General features: G+C 39.0%; 2 protein-coding genes across 2 annotated transcripts; one reads left to right on the top strand and one right to left on the bottom strand.

Annotated features, from left to right (window-relative positions):
- The first annotated feature begins 6,648 nt into the window (after positions 1–6,648).
- LOC130993913 (uncharacterized) lies at positions 6,649–8,088 on the top strand. Its single transcript, XM_057918949.1, has 2 exons — positions 6,649–7,458; positions 7,546–8,088. The coding sequence occupies exons 1-2, from the start codon at positions 6,649–6,651 to the stop codon at positions 8,086–8,088; spliced, it is 1,353 nt and encodes a 450-aa protein (XP_057774932.1).
- A 3,272-nt stretch (positions 8,089–11,360) lies between these two features.
- LOC130995661 (uncharacterized) lies at positions 11,361–14,939 on the bottom strand. Its single transcript, XM_057921030.1, has 2 exons — positions 13,121–14,939; positions 11,361–13,042 (listed from the first exon to the last, which is right to left on the bottom strand). Exons 1-2 carry the CDS (start codon positions 14,042–14,044, stop codon positions 12,806–12,808), a joined length of 1,161 nt encoding a protein of 386 aa, XP_057777013.1. The 5' UTR covers positions 14,045–14,939; the 3' UTR covers positions 11,361–12,805.
- Between the last annotated feature and the right edge of the window lie 1,798 nt (positions 14,940–16,737).

Here is a 16,737-nt window from a genome sequence, read left to right as displayed (position 1 = left end):
GCTTAATACAAGGAAACTCTTTTGTCTGCCCATTCTTGCTAATGTTTAAATATTTTTAATTCAATTTGATTTTTACTAACTTTACAGTCCAATCTCTAACCTCGAAAAAGTCTTGTGCCCCTAATTGTAGAAATTGGAGATAGCTTGCACAAACATTTTATTTCCTACTAATTCTGTGCTCAATCATGCAAGGATTTGAAACCTATTATTTTGATGGACCATATTCGAATATGGCAACCCAATTTGTAAATACATAATTGTGAATCATTATGTCTAAAATAAATTTTGACAAATGACAGATATGAAGAAAGAAAATAGTTATACTTAGATGTTAATATGAGAATCTCGCTTGTCGATTTCTTGTTAAGTTGGAAACATTGTCCTTTAGTGCAATAATATGAAATTTAATTACTCATATTCAATATTTATTGAGGTGTTAGATCAGATGTACAATTATGCGATTGTGTGACATTACAACTAATTTGGATTGCAACTTCGAGTGTATTGGGTGTGGGCAAGTAAATCTATTAATCTATGGTCAAAATAAATACGATTTATGTAAATAATTGTGCTTATGTGAGTTTTTAATAGAAAATCTCGAACGTGTTTGATTTAAAATTTGAAAGGCCAAACGAAACAATCAGAATTTCGCTTTCTAGTTAAGTTAGTTACCCCTACCATACTACGTTTGAGGGCATTGTAAAGCCCGTGTATTCATCCACTAGAGTACCTCTAATGAAGATATTGTGCATTCTACAATTACAATAAAATGATATTTATACAAAAGTTAAAACTTGATAAACATAATCCTAATCTGATTATAATATGATCTCCCCATGTATTGTGATTTTTTCAATTGTCTGGTTAAAGTATTGGTTAAATTTTTTACCCCGTAAATGAATTATATAGGTGTTAACTATATGGGTATATAAACTTATCACAAATGTTCATTAAATATATATATAATATTCAATAAACTTAAATAAAACTATTAAATTATTAATATTGATAAGATTTGTGATTATACATGAACTTTTAACATATTTATTTTTTCTTTCAAGAACATTTAATCAACAAGTGTAAGAGAAATTTTGAACATTTAAAATTAATCAAACCACTGTTATTGTGTATCAATTATAATCCCATTAAATTGATTATAACATAATCATATCACCATAATTTATCGTATAGTTATTTTTCTATCTCTTAAATATTTTATGGTTGATATGAAGACAATGAATAAGACATATATACTGATGAACAAGGGTCACAAGGCAGTATATACTGATGAATAACGAAATTTAAAAAATTGGTAATGAATAAGACATATAAACTGATGAACAAGGAAGTATATACCGATGAACAAGGCAGTATATACTGATGAATAACGAAATTTAAAATATTTCGCTCCCTCCAGGATTCGAACCCTCCGAAAAAAAAATTATCCCTCTAGATACAATATCAGCCATAGGATTGATCAAAATAAACGCACGAGATCGTGTCTCAGGTCTCACTACAACTAGAGGGTCTCATTGGAGCGCTCCCATATATATATATATATATATACACGATCTTTTGCGTTTATTTTATCAATCCTATTACTGATATTGTATCTAGAGAGCGAATTTTTTTCTCAGGGTTCGAATCCTGAAAAGAGCGAAATATTTTAAATTCCGTTATTCATCAGTATATACTACCTTGTTCATCAGTATATATGTCTTATTTTAAATCCCGACTTAGAAGATAAGAGGCTCATTTGGCAATGAAGAATACACAATCAATCAAGTGTGAGGAAGGGGGCGAAGGAGAGAAAGCAACAGAATCTGTCAGAATTTGAAACTGCTCCGTTTTCCCAATCAGATAGATTTTTCAAAACTGAATCCAGTGCCTTGCTGCTAGGGTTGAGCATCGGTTCAAAATCGAACCGAACCAACCACTTTTACTATAACCGAAACCGAACCGACCATTGCATAGTATAAATCGAGCCGAACCGATTTAGTCCGAAAACCGACCAAAACCGAACTGATAAAAACCGATCGGTTTCGGTCAGTTTTCGAACCGAACCGACCATAGGCGCACACACAGTTTCTCTTGTCCAAATTCTTGCCCAAATATAAACAATAACACAAACACCTTACACACACATGTGAAGATCACCGTTTGCAAAGCATATGAATAATAAACATGTGAGAAACAAATTGCATAACTTTCAAAACTCCCACAAACATTTCAGAAATGTGTTCTCATATTTGACTGCAAATCATTATTTATTTGTTTACCCAATTTGTTTCTCTCTCTAAAATTAGGCAATTTGCATAACTAAAATTACCACACAATTTTTTGCACAATTGAAATTACATTATGATGAATGATGTTTCAACCCCGGTGGAAGATGCTTTTTCTGGCGGCAGCTGAGGGGGATTTGGGCAGCAGCGGGTTGTGGAGGAGGGAAAGAGTTTGGAAGTCAGCAAATTGTCAAAGGGGGTGGTCTGGGTGGATGCTTCTGCCTGCGACGGCGTCGCGCCGATGCGGGGGAGAAGGGCGGCGTCGTCGGTCTGCTAGCAGCGGAGGAGAAGCCTGGGAGGTGGCGCCGGTCTGCTACAGCTAGGGGTGTAAGTGAGTCGAGCTAGCTCGCGAGCTACTCGGGATCGACTCGAAAATTACTCGAAATCGGCTCGGTATAAGTCGAGTCGAGCTCGAGCTCGAGCTACTCGACTAGGTATCGAGCCCGAGTTCGAGTTTCACCATACTCGACTCGTTAGGCTCGCGAGCCTAATCGAGCTTTCAAATAAATTACGATTTTATCCCTATATTATAGCTTAATTACTAATATAGCTCATAATATATACAATTTGTTGAAGCATGTATGAGACGAGCTTAAACGAGCTCGAGCTCACCGAGCCTAAACGAGCTTGAGTTCGATTAAGATTCAATAATCGAGTCGAACCGAGTCGAGCTCGAGCTCATCGAATATGCAATCGAGTCGAGCTCGAGCTCAAAAATCTCAAACTCGAGCGAGTCGAGCTTGATACATATAGACCGAGCTCGAGCTCGAGTATGTCAATACTCGACTCGACTCGGCTCATTTACACCCCTAGCTACAGCTGCTGCGTCAGCGTCAGCGTCACAACATCGACGCAAGCTCCTGCACAGGCCTGTTGCTAGTCGCCGGTAGAGGAAGAGTGGTGGCGCCCGCCCGGCGCTGCGCCGGAGTTGTAGGGGGGAGGGAGGACCGAAGGAGGCTGAGGTAGGGTTACTGAAGTTCTCTAGAGGAAGGGGAAGGTTGGGCGGCGGGTAGTTTAGAATAGTTAAGGTTATCAAATTTTAACCATGTATTTAGACTTTATAATATATTTAATAATATATATATATGTATATATATATATATCGGTTTGGTTCGATTCCCGATCGAACCATAGAACGAGAACTGAAACCGAACCGACATTTGATCGGTTTACACATTCAAAAACCGAACTGAAAACCGACCCAAAAATATAAAAACCGAACCAAAAATGATCGGTTCGATCGGTTTTTTCGGTCTGGTATGGTTTATGTTCACCCTTACTCGCTGCTGAAAAGGATCTGTTTGCCCAAACGGAACCTGTATCTGAAGCAGAAATAGACACCGAAGAAGAAATTGAGTCTAATCCCGTCGCGAGCACAGAAGGCGACATGACTGCCAATGATCCCAGATTGTGTTATCTTTCTTACCATGAGGATGATGATCATCCTATGCTGATAAAGATGCCGGAGACGAACACACCGATTGAGATAAAGTTGGGATTGCTCAATATTTAATGGCAAAAAAGGAGAGGATCCATACAAATTTCGAGTGAGTTTATTAAGATATGTAAGGTGCAGAAACGACCATAAAGGGTCTCCGAGGAACAATTTAAGCTAGTTGTGTTTCCTTTCACTCAGACGGCAGAGGCGAATTCCTAGTTCACAAGTCTTCCACCAAACTTCATATCCACATGGGCTGAAGTTGTTTCTGGAACACTTCTTTCCTCCGACTAAGACGAATGCCCTGAAGAATGAGATTAGTGGAGCCAAACAAGTATATGATGAGTCGTTGAATACTTATTGGTCAAGATTCAGAAAAATTGTGATTCGGGCAACTATCCACCAATTTCCTGAATCTTAACAAATAAGTACTCAACGACTCATCATATTTTTGTTTGGCTCCACTAATCTCCTTCTTCAAGGCATTCGTCTTAATTGGAGGAAAGAAGTGTTCCAGAAACAACTTCTTCATTTTAGCCCATGTGGATATGGAGTTTGGTGGAAGACTTGTGAACCAAGAATTCGCCTCTGCCGTCTGAGTGAAAGGAAACGCAACTAGCTTAAATTGTTCCTCAGAGACCCCTGCTGGTTGTTTCTACACCTTGCATATCTTAACAAACTTACTCAGAAAATTGTATGGATCTTCTCCTTTTTGCCATAAAACTTGGGAACAATATTGAGCAATCCCAGCTTTCTCTCAATCGGTGTGTTCGTCTCCGGCATCCTTATCGGCGTAGGAGGATTATCATCCTCATGACAAGAAAGGTCACACAATCTGGGATCATTGGCAGTCATGTCGCCTTCAGTGCTCGCGACGAGATTAGACTCAACTTTTTCTTCGGTGTCTATTTCTTCTTTAGAGACAGGTTCCGTTTGGGCAAACAGATCCTCTTCAGCAGTCGAGGCACTGGTTTCAGTTTTGAAAAATCTGTCTGATTGGGCAAACGGAGCAGTTTCGGATTCTGACAGATTCTGCTGCATTCTCTCCTTGACCTCTTTTATCAACCTTTTCGCAGTCTTCTCGATTTCAAAGTCGTAGAGAATAATTGGTTTAGAAGATCTGCTCATAAACAACAGAAAACATAAAAAAAATGATAGGAAAAAAAATAATTAACACCGTTCTCCGGCAACGGCGCCAATTTGGTGATCGTCGTATACCACCAAATCATTCCTGCAATCTTACCAAGAATTAAGTTAGTATAGCAATAAGTAGGGTCAAACCACAGAGAACGAATAATTGCACTCAATTTCTTAAAAATTAAGTTTGATGTAGCCACCACGCCTTAAATTGGAGAGATTAATTATAAACTAAGAAAAACAATAAATAAACTACAATAGCAAACATGATAAATCAAGAATAAAACGGACTCGATTTCGAATAAATCCATAATAGTCACCACTCTGATCATAGACGCAAAGATAAACTAATTCTCATGAACCAACTAGTTATAGGATACCGTGAATGCAGCGGACATACTCCAATTCCACTTACTTTATCGATAGTCAGTTGTAGACGTCAGACCTAACTATTTCCCTTATTAAAACACAACCTAGCTGTAGACGTCAGACCTAGATTTAATGTTTCAATAGCATTAAGATGAAGGAACCCAATTTAGACAAATTACCCAAGAAACGCAAGTAATAATTCGTCTACCAATTTATTCCCTACTATCGTTATGATAGTATCGTCACTAATTGACACTAATCTGAATTAACCTAAGGTGATCGGGCTCAAGAAGACCAGATTAAAGCACTCTGCTCAGGGAACAAATTAAAATCCAATTAAACACATAATTAAGTCTCACAGATTTTGGACTAATGCTTCATTATTCTCACCGAATCAAGAAAATAGCTACTCATACTATCAAAACAAAAGACAATAAAAACAAACCAAGAAAACATACTAAATAAACAAATGAATTAAAATTGAGACAGAAAATTATCACCAAAGTTCCAATGCAAGTGCTCTGTCTTGAAACAAAATTGTCGCCTCTAATCTCTACTACACGTACTAAGCTAATTGATCTCCAAAGTCAAAGCTAAATAAATCGCTAATCTCCAAAAGCTTCAGCCGCCAATCTCGTGTCTTCTCCCACCTCTTAATCTAATTACCAGCCGCCAAAATTGGTGTATTGCATAATTCAAAGTCCTCTCTACTTTAAACTCCTCCGCAAGAGTTCATAGGCCATATATAAAAGAAGTTAAAAATAACTCCTAGCCCAACATTAGTCCGCCATTTTGATGGTGTAATATATGATACTCCCTCTGTCCATAATTTAATGCCCTACTTGCCTTTAAAAATTTATCCACAATTTAATGCCCTATTATGCTTTTTGTACCCTTTTATTCTTCTTCTTTTTTTATATTTACTACTCCCTCCGTCCACAAATTAATGCCCTACTTGGGTCCTGGCACAGAGACTAAGAAAGCTGAAAAAGGTGATGTGGATGAAATAAAAGGGTAGTGGTTAAGAGATTAGATTACTTTTACTAATTTGATTAGGAGATTGCTTTTTCTTTTAAAATTTATTCTTTATATGCATTAAGGATTATTGTTTTTTTTCTTTATATAAATTCTAATGTGCATTATTTTATTCTTTAATTATGATTATAAAATTAAGAAACAATTCTTCACAATTCATAAACTAAAGCAATCTGCTACAGAGAGAGGCGGCAGCAGCCAAGTGACATCAATTTGGAGGCAAAATCACACTTTTATTGATAAAAAAAGAGATTGTACAGTACATTTATCCCTCCAAAAATTAGGAGGGAAAAGCAAACTTTAAAGAACCACTAACACACCTATAAATACATGCTCTCTGCAGAGAATTAAATTCTCACCAACTACTCCAACTAAACCTACAAAATGGCCATTGAAAGGAAAAAAATTGAAGACAATGAAAGAAATAAATTAGCCCAATGGCTTCTTGAGCATAGCATTGGAGGTAAGCTTCACTATGGTGCAAAAAAGGAGGCAGCCCTTCTCTTCAAAGTGGATTTGAAGACAGTGTGGAGAATTTGGAGCCAAGTTTCACATCAGCGAGCTTGTGGTGTACCTGTCCAGGTAAAATCCATAAGAAAAGGAAGCACATACAAGAATAAGCTGAGTATTGATGTTGAAAAAGTGAAGAATCTGTCTGTGCTTCAAAGATCACCAATGAGAGTCATGTCTACAAACCTAGGAGTGTCTAAGTCTATGATTCACAAGTGGGTAAAGCAAAAAAAATTGAAACCACACACAAGTGCTATCAAACCATTTCTTACCCCACTTAATAGGCTGTCAAGACTTAGATGGAGCTTAAATCAGTTAAGTTCAGTAAGTGATGGAGGTTTTATAAACTTCCAAACCATGTACAACACCATTCATATTGATGAAAAATGGTTTTACCTTACTAAAACCAAAGATAGGTATTACCTCATGCCGGATGAAGAGGAACCGTACAGAACATGCAAATCAAAGAGGTTCATTGACAAGATTATGTTCATGTGTGCTGTAGCACGTCCTATTATTGACATAGATGGCACAGTTTTATTTGATGGAAAGTTGGGCATCTATCCCTTCACAACAACAGAACCAGCTAAGAGAAATTCAAAGAACAGATTGAAAGGAACCATGGAAGTCAAGCCTATTGCAGCCATTACTAAGGAAGTCATAAAAGCTTCCCTCATTCAAGAGGTAACCTTTATGATTGTTTTTTTTATTAGATTATGCTATCAGATGCTGTAACACAGTCATCATCACTTAGCTTTTGCCCTTTGGCAGATGGTCCCCTACTTTAAAGCTAAGTGGCCACAGACAGCAAACAAGAACATTATCATCCAACAAGACAATGCCAAACCCCACATAAAACCTGATGATCCGGACTTTTTAGCGGTTGCAAACACTGATGGATTTAAATTCCAACTTGTGTGCCAGCCTGCTAATTCATCGGATACGAATGTGAATGATCTTGGTTTTTTCAGGGCTATACAGACATTGAAAGATCGGAAACCAGCAAGGGATGTGGAGGAGTTGCTTAAGAATGTGAAAGATGCCTATGATGAATATCCACCTGAGAAGCTAAACAATGTATTTCTGACTTTGCAAGGCTGTTACCACGAAATAATCAAGGCAAAGGGTGGGAATAACTACAAGATTCCCCACATGAACAAAGACAGACTCACAAGACAAGGCATGCTACCAGATTGTATTCAGGTTGAAGAAGGGCTGGTGAGGGAAAGCCTAGACTTCCTACAGTTGGAATGTGAAATTCAGAACCTTGGAGATGTCATAGAAGGGATGCAGCAGGTAGGGATTAATGAGTAGAACAGAACATATGTAGGTCAGGGTTTACAGCTACAAACACAATGAACAATCATTTTGATGTGTTTGAGATGTAAATCTATTTTTGTTGGTCAATGTATATGTCTTTTGTTACCATGAACACCATGAACAATTGGTGCGTCGTTTTACACCAAAAATATCCGGCAGTCAGCCGGTATGCCCACACTGCGCAGATAGCAGTAAGCAAGATCGTCTCCCAAGGGACTGGCGAGAATTTATCTAATTAAAGCCTGCAAGTAACCCACGAAATTTTGGGAAGAAAATATAGAAAATACTAAACTTAAAATTAAATAAATAAAACCCAAATAAACCAATTTTTCCAATAGCTAAAAGATGAATAAAAATTCCAACAATTAATAAAAGAATTCCAGCAATCAATTAAGTCCACCCTAGCTCAATTATTCCGATCATGGATGCAAAAATAACTTTAAATCATGCAAACAAACCAGTTATAATCACCGAAGACGCTTCTGACGTGATCTTATTTCTCCTTAATTATTCGGTAACCAGGAAGACGCTTCACTAATTACTACTCTAATCGACTGACAACCGTAAGAGACGCTCTATAAGTTTAATGAGCCGACAGCATTAATATCTAGAGAAACCCGATTCAAAACCAATAAACTCTGACGCAGGATTATTGAATTAAGACTGCTTTTCCTTTGACCCTGATGTGTCAATTTACCACTAATCAAACCTAAACCACAATTACGGATGGCCGGTTCAATTGGCTATATAATTAATTCTAACCCAATAAATATTTGCAACTATCTAATGGATTAAAACAATTAATATCATTAAACATGAAGAATCGCAGATGCAAGCATAAAATAAAGTATAAGAACAATTAGATCTCACAGAATAATTTCGCTAGTGCTTCCTTAATCAATGCCGGAATAAACGAATTTAGCTAGAAAACATAATTAAATAACAAAAGAAATAAATAAATAAATTGCAAGAAAAAGATGAAAGAAATAAAACTTGAATTGCTCCAAAACTTGCGTCCAGAATTCTGCTCTCCAAAGTTGCAGAAGCTATGTGATATATTGTATTGTGTTTAAAGTGTGCTGAATACCATTATATATACTATCTAATAATCAAAACCTTAGTCTAATAAGGCAACTAAAACAAGTCTAATTAGGCAACTAGGCAACTAGTCTAATGACGTAAAAGCTAATAGGGAAAAGTGGTGCAAAGGTCCAAATTTGGAACTATTCCCAATCCCAAAACAATTTAAATATGATCAGTTTATAATAATCAAAGATCCAGCCCATTAATCCTTGTCCGCACAGCCTTCATTCTCTACCACTTCAAGCTTCAAAATTCTTCTCAAAATCATGTCTTTTCTTCAAAACCTATTAAATACCATCAAAATTCACATAAGACCATAATCCATATCCAAAAGATTATATTTAACACGAATTAAGCATTGAAAACATTCTAAAATCCCCCAAATAAATGCGTATAAATACGCCCAATCAAATCCCCCCACACTTAAACAAAGCTCGCCCTCGAGCACCAAAAAGAACAAAACGACAGGGAAGGATCAAAAGAAGACTCAAAACAGCAAAAACAAAGCTTTGGCAACAATATGATAGATTATACTCAAAATCTTGATCAAGATACAATCATCCACAAACCACTAACCATGCTCTTGCTCAGAAAATTATGCCATGTTCTTCATTCAAGTCAAAATTGTGCAAATTCAATCCTGCCTCACCAAGTTCACTCAATTTCTCTCAAAAGACAAATATGGACAGAATATATTCACACAATTCACAACTTTATGCCTTCAAACACAGTTTGCCCTTATGTCACTATCTCCACCAAAATATGGAACCAATGCACAAATCAAAAGGTCTTGCATTTTGGTTGTAATGGGGCTTGGGTGCGTATAGGTGGGATAAACAAGGAAAAAGGATCAAAAAGGCTCAATATATGACTGAAAACATGCAACACACTGGATCTTCCATCAATAAAACTCTAGAGTAGCTCCTTAACATATCCACAATCCTCAAAAAGTATGCATCAACTCTAACATATACATATAGGACATAAACATGAATGAATGTATACACAATAAACCCTTTCTTTTCTTTGAATTTTTTTTTTTTTTTTCTCTTTTTTTTTTTTTTTTTTAACCATTATTTTTTTTTCAACAACATATATTCTCAATAAATCAATGAATCATCAACAACACATTAACATGATAGGAGTACTCATCTCGTCATAACCTAGTGCATTCACATGTTTTCAAAGGACAAAAGCAGGTTGAAATAGGCTTAGGCTCAAAATATGTGAGGTTTTAATCAAACAAAAGAGGAGCAAATTAGGCACAAACGGGCTCACTAAGGGAATAGTGAAGGTTCAGATCATATGTTCAGGCCAAAATAATGGTTATTCCTAAATGCCTTAATCATTTTCATGCATTAAATTCTCAAACTCAGTCTTGACTATGGCAACAGGGCAAACCAGAAATTCAGCATAGAAGTTCGAATCAATCACTCATCAAAGAAACAATTGGAGCTAGTCATGTGTGCTCATTAAGGCTCAATCCTCACAATTTAGTAGGCTTCAAGTATTTTGATCAAATTTTGCACGTTTTTCTCATACAAGAACACCTACGAACATATGCACAATTCCATCACAAGAGCAACAACCTATCATACCAAATCCAATATCCTAATTTCACCTCTTCACATCATCCATCATAACATTGCCAAAGGACTCGAAACTGACTCGAAGACCAAACCAACAGACCAACAGAGCAAAAAGGCAAACAAAACAAAGACACCCCCCCACACTTGGACAACACAATGTCCTCATTGTGTGAGAGTATGACAGACCAAAACAGAAACAACAGCAGACAACTAAAAGAAAACGAAAGCTTCAACAACGAAAAGCAAAAAGAAAGGAACTTCCCTGAACTGGAATCATGTAGGTGGATGAGGGGGCTGTAGCTTCCGGCGATGAGGAATGGGCCACCGGAAAGGGTAGAGGCGCCGGCAGAGGACTCGTACTCGGTGTACGCAGAGGTGGGCGGGCGTTCGGAACTGCAGCAGCGGCGGAATGGAGGGGGAAACGTGGGGAGAGTTGGGGAGGAATTTTGACTAATGTCAAAATAAAATCCTAGTTCCAGATTTTGCACATTGGTCCCCCAACTCTTAAGTAACTTCAATGCGGCCCCCAAACCTGCGAAAATGATCAAAACACACCCAAAGCTTTTTTTTTTTTTTTATAATTTTTTTTTTAAATAATTTTTTTTTTTTTAAATAATTTTTTTTTTTAAAGAGAGAAAAAACGAAAATAAACAAAACAAGGGCAAGAAAAATCGGGTTGCCTCCCGATGAGCGCCTTTATTTAACGTCCTTGGCTGGACAGAAAAGAAGTTCAAAATCCTTAGACAATGGTTGGAGACGTCAGGCTGAGCGCATTGAACGACTCCATCTCGACTCCAGCATAGTATGGCTTGAGTAATTGTCCATTAACCTTAAAACACTTTCGTGTTTCGAGGCTTTGGATTTCCACAGCTCCATGAGGACTCACACTAACAACTTCAAATGGGCCCAACCAACGAGATTTCAATTTTCCTGGCATAATCCTTAAGCGTGTGTTAAACAAGAGAACCTTCTGCCCAATTTCAAAGGATTTCCTTCGAATGTATTTGTCATGTAGAAATTTGGTTCGTTCCTTGTAACGACTTGCATGATCATACGTCTCCAATCGAATCTCCTCTAATTCTTGCAGTTGAAATTTCCGCTCTTTGCCAACAACTTTCTCATCTAAACAGAATTCCTTCACGGCCCAAAAAGCTTTATGCTCCATCTCAACAGGTAAATGACATTGCTTCCCAAAAATCAGCCTGTACGGAGACATACCAATCGGTGACTTGAATGCAGTGCGGTATGCCCATACCGCATCGTCCAGTCTCAAACTCCAATCCTTTCGTCTCGGGTTGACTGTTTTCTCAAGGATGCTCTTGATTTCTCGGTTAGAAACTTCAGCCTGACCGTTGGATTGGGGATGATATGCCGTGGCAACTCGATGGTGGACTCCATATTTCTTAAAAAGTGCTTCCAAAGTGCGGTTGCAAAAATGGGTTCCTTGATCGCTAATGATGGCACGGGGCACTCCAAATCTGTTAAAAATATTAGCTTTAAGGAACCCTGCAACAACTTTAGAGTCATTAGTGCGGGTGGCCTTCACTTCCACCCACTTCGAAACATAATCAACAGCCAAAAGAATGTAAGAATTTCCAAAAGAACTAGGAAACGGCCCCATAAAATCCATTCCCCAAACGTCAAAGATTTCACAAACTAAAATAGGGACTTGAGGCATTTCATTGCGAGAAGAGATATTACCTGTTCTTTGGCACTTGTCACAATTTTTGCAGAAATTGTAAGAATCCTTAAAAATACTTTCCCAATAAAAACCACAATCAAGAATCTTACGTGCCGTTCTTTTGGGACCAAAGTGACCTCCACAAGCATGAGCATGGCAAAAATTCAAAATGGAATGAACCTCCTCATCAGGGATGCAACGTCGTATCACTTGATCCGCACAAGTCTTCCACAAATAAGGATCATCCCATATGAAGTATTTTGCTTGGCTCCTCAACTTATTCTTACGGGCTGTCTCCATTCCCTTAGGAAAAATTCCAGCAGTTAGAAAATTAACCAAATCAGCATACCAAGGAGTGTTACCGTCGATGTGCAGCAGCTGTTCGTCTGGAAAATCGTCTGGTATGGGCATACCGTCCAGCCTGCGGCGGATTTGGCGCGTACATCCCTGGTTCCTGCTGTCTCCACCTAAAATTTGGGTGGTTTCTCCACCCTGGATTGTAGGTGTTGGAAAAAGGGTCGTTTCGCCTTTGCCTTTGTGCGTTCATCTCTTGCTCATCAGCGGATCCCATGCACGCTTGCTCAGTATTATTATCCTGCAGAGATGGACATGCATCAGTATGATGATTATTTTCAAAGCAAATTCCACATTGAACGTGTTGAGTTTTAGAGACAGCAAGTCCTCTAACTAAAGAGGTGAGAGCATCAATTCTCTCGTTCATGTTGGAATCTTCTACTTTCTGCACTGGCCTATAACGATCATCATCCTCATCCTCATATTGTTGGCCATTTGAAACCATGTCAACGATGAGTTGCTTTGCTTCGTCCAAAGTTTTATTGGTCAAGCTTCCACCACAAGCAGCGTCAACAATTTTCCTATCAAAAGAAGACATACCACGATAAAAATAGTTAGTAAGCAATTGGTAGTCAGAAAATCCATGATCAGGACACTTGCGACACAGCTGTTGGAATCTCTCCCAATAATCGGCTAGACTCTCCGCCTTCTTCTGTTTAATGCTGCTAATGGCCATTCTCAAATTTGCAGCTCTGGACTCAGGAAAGAATTTTCGCAAGAATTGTTCTTCTAAATCTCCCCAAGTTCTAATCGAACCAGGAGGAAGATCAAAAAGCCAATCTCTCGCTCTACCCTGCAAAGTATGAGAGAAAGTCAAGAGCCTCAAATTATTTTCAGTAAAACCATGAGGGCGTAGAGTTGAGCAAACTAGATCAAATTCAGCCAGATGCTTGTGTGCACTCTCTCCAGGTAAATCACCGAACTTGGGTAGCACTTGAATGAAACCAGGCCGTATTTCAGCGTTGCCATTAATGGCAGGAAGGACAATGCACAAAGGGCGATTGTTTCTATGACGGCCTAACTCTCTGATCAGTTGAGGTCTTTCCTGTCGAGGATCCACGATCTCTCTATCGTCCTCATCACGGTCATCCATTGGAACTTCTATTTTTGGTTGTTCCTCAAGACTTGATGGGGCAGAATTTGATCTCTTTTTCCACTCCTTAGCTTGCTTCTTTAACTTTCGTGCGGTTTTCTCGATTTCTGGATCAAAAACTAATATGCCTGTACGAGAAGAACGGGGCATAAACTAAAAATAAAATAACTAAAAATAAAAGACAGACTGAAATCAGTAAAATCCTGCTTAAAACCAAATCCCCGGCAACGGCGCCAAAATTTGGTGCGTCGTTTTACACCAAAAATATCCGGCAGTCAGCCGGTATGCCCACACTGCGCAGATAGCAGTAAGCAAGATCGTCTCCCAAGGGACTGGCGAGAATTTATCTAATTAAAGCCTGCAAGTAACCCACGAAATTTTGGGAAGAAAATATAGAAAATACTAAACTTAAAATTAAATAAATAAAACCCAAATAAACCAATTTTTCCAATAGCTAAAAGATGAATAAAAATTCCAACAATTAATAAAAGAATTCCAGCAATCAATTAAGTCCACCCTAGCTCAATTATTCCGATCATGGATGCAAAAATAACTTTAAATCATGCAAACAAACCAGTTATAATCACCGAAGACGCTTCTGACGTGATCTTATTTCTCCTTAATTATTCGGTAACCAGGAAGACGCTTCACTAATTACTACTCTAATCGACTGACAACCGTAAGAGACGCTCTATAAGTTTAATGAGCCGACAGCATTAATATCTAGAGAAACCCGATTCAAAACCAATAAACTCTGACGCAGGATTATTGAATTAAGACTGCTTTTCCTTTGACCCTGATGTGTCAATTTACCACTAATCAAACCTAAACCACAATTACGGATGGCCGGTTCAATTGGCTATATAATTAATTCTAACCCAATAAATATTTGCAACTATCTAATGGATTAAAACAATTAATATCATTAAACATGAAGAATCGCAGATGCAAGCATAAAATAAAGTATAAGAACAATTAGATCTCACAGAATAATTTCGCTAGTGCTTCCTTAATCAATGCCGGAATAAACGAATTTAGCTAGAAAACATAATTAAATAACAAAAGAAATAAATAAATAAATTGCAAGAAAAAGATGAAAGAAATAAAACTTGAATTGCTCCAAAACTTGCGTCCAGAATTCTGCTCTCCAAAGTTGCAGAAGCTATGTGATATATTGTATTGTGTTTAAAGTGTGCTGAATACCATTATATATACTATCTAATAATCAAAACCTTAGTCTAATAAGGCAACTAAAACAAGTCTAATTAGGCAACTAGGCAACTAGTCTAATGACGTAAAAGCTAATAGGGAAAAGTGGTGCAAAGGTCCAAATTTGGAACTATTCCCAATCCCAAAACAATTTAAATATGATCAGTTAATAATAATCAAAGATCCAGCCCATTAATCCTTGTCCGCACAGCCTTCATTCTCTACCACTTCAAGCTTCAAAATTCTTCTCAAAATCATGTCTTTTCTTCAAAACCTATTAAATACCATCAAAATTCACATAAGACCATAATCCATATCCAAAAGATTATATTTAACACGAATTAAGCATTGAAAACATTCTAAAATCCCCCAAATAAATGCGTATAAATACGCCCAATCAACAATCATTTCCCTACATAATTGGCAGCATTCACTACACAATTGGCAGCATACACAAGCACAATTGGCAGCATGCACAAACCCTCAGACTACACAAGTCATCATAGGGCATACACAAGCACAATTGGCAGCATACACAAGCACAATTGGCAGCATGCACAAACCCTCAGACTACACAAGTCATCATAGGGCATACAGAGATCATATGCAACATTGGCCAAGAACGAACATACACATAGATAGGCATCACCAGCCATCCCCCACCACACAGAACACACAAAGAACGAACATACACATAGAAAGGCATCACCAGCCAGCCCCCACCACACAAAACACAATAACCTGTTTTGCTTAGCTTTAGCCGCCTCCCTTTCGCGTCTGAAAGTCTCTCTGAGGTCGGAGATTCTCTTGGCTTCCTCCCTTTCGCGTCTGAAAGTCTCTCTGAGGTCGGAGATGCGTTTCGCCTTTTCGGAGTCCGGCAGCAACCACGGCGCCGCTTCGGATCCCGGAGGAATCGGCTCAGATTCAGAGAGAGGGAGGTGAGCAGCTTCGGAGTCCGGCAGCAACCACGGCGCCGCTTCGGATCCCGGAGGAATCAGCTGAGATTCAGAGAGAGGGAGGCGAGCAGCTTCGGAGTCCGGCAGCAACCACGGCGCCGTTTCGGATCCCGGAGAAATCGCCTGAGATTCAGAGAGAGGGAGGCGAGCAGCTTCGGAGTCCGGCAGCAACCACGGCGCCGCTTCGGATCCCGGAGGAATCGCCTGAGATTCAGAGAGAGGGAGGCGAGCAGCTTCGGAGTCCGGCAGCAACCACGGCGCCGCTTCGGATCCCGGAGGAATCGCCTGAGATTCAGAGATAGGGAGGCGACCAGCTTCGGAGTCCGGCAGCAACCACGGCGCCGCTTCGGATCCCGGAGGAATCGCCTCAGATTCAGAGAGAGGGAGGCGAGCAGCTTCGGAGTCCGGCAGCAACCACGGCGCCGCTTCGGATCCCGGAGAAATCGGCTGAGATTCAGAGAAAGGGAGGCGAGCAGCTTCGGAGTCCGGCAGCAACCACGGCGCCACTTCGGAGTCCGACGGAATCGGCTCCGATTCGCACACATCCATGTCCCCTAAGGGAGTTTCTTCGACAATCGTCTCAGATTCCATCGAGGAAGACGAAGAACTCAATTGAGAGAGATCTAGGGTTTTGAATGGAGAGAGAGAAAGCCTTAGATCTAGGTTAGATAGGAATAA

The sequence above is a fragment of the Salvia miltiorrhiza genome, chromosome 7, assembly GCF_028751815.1.
Source record: "Salvia miltiorrhiza cultivar Shanhuang (shh) chromosome 7, IMPLAD_Smil_shh, whole genome shotgun sequence".
NCBI lineage: Eukaryota > Viridiplantae > Streptophyta > Magnoliopsida > Lamiales > Lamiaceae > Salvia > Salvia miltiorrhiza.
Note: the sequence above shows the minus strand (reverse complement) of the source record. Positions and strands in the feature narration are given on the sequence as shown.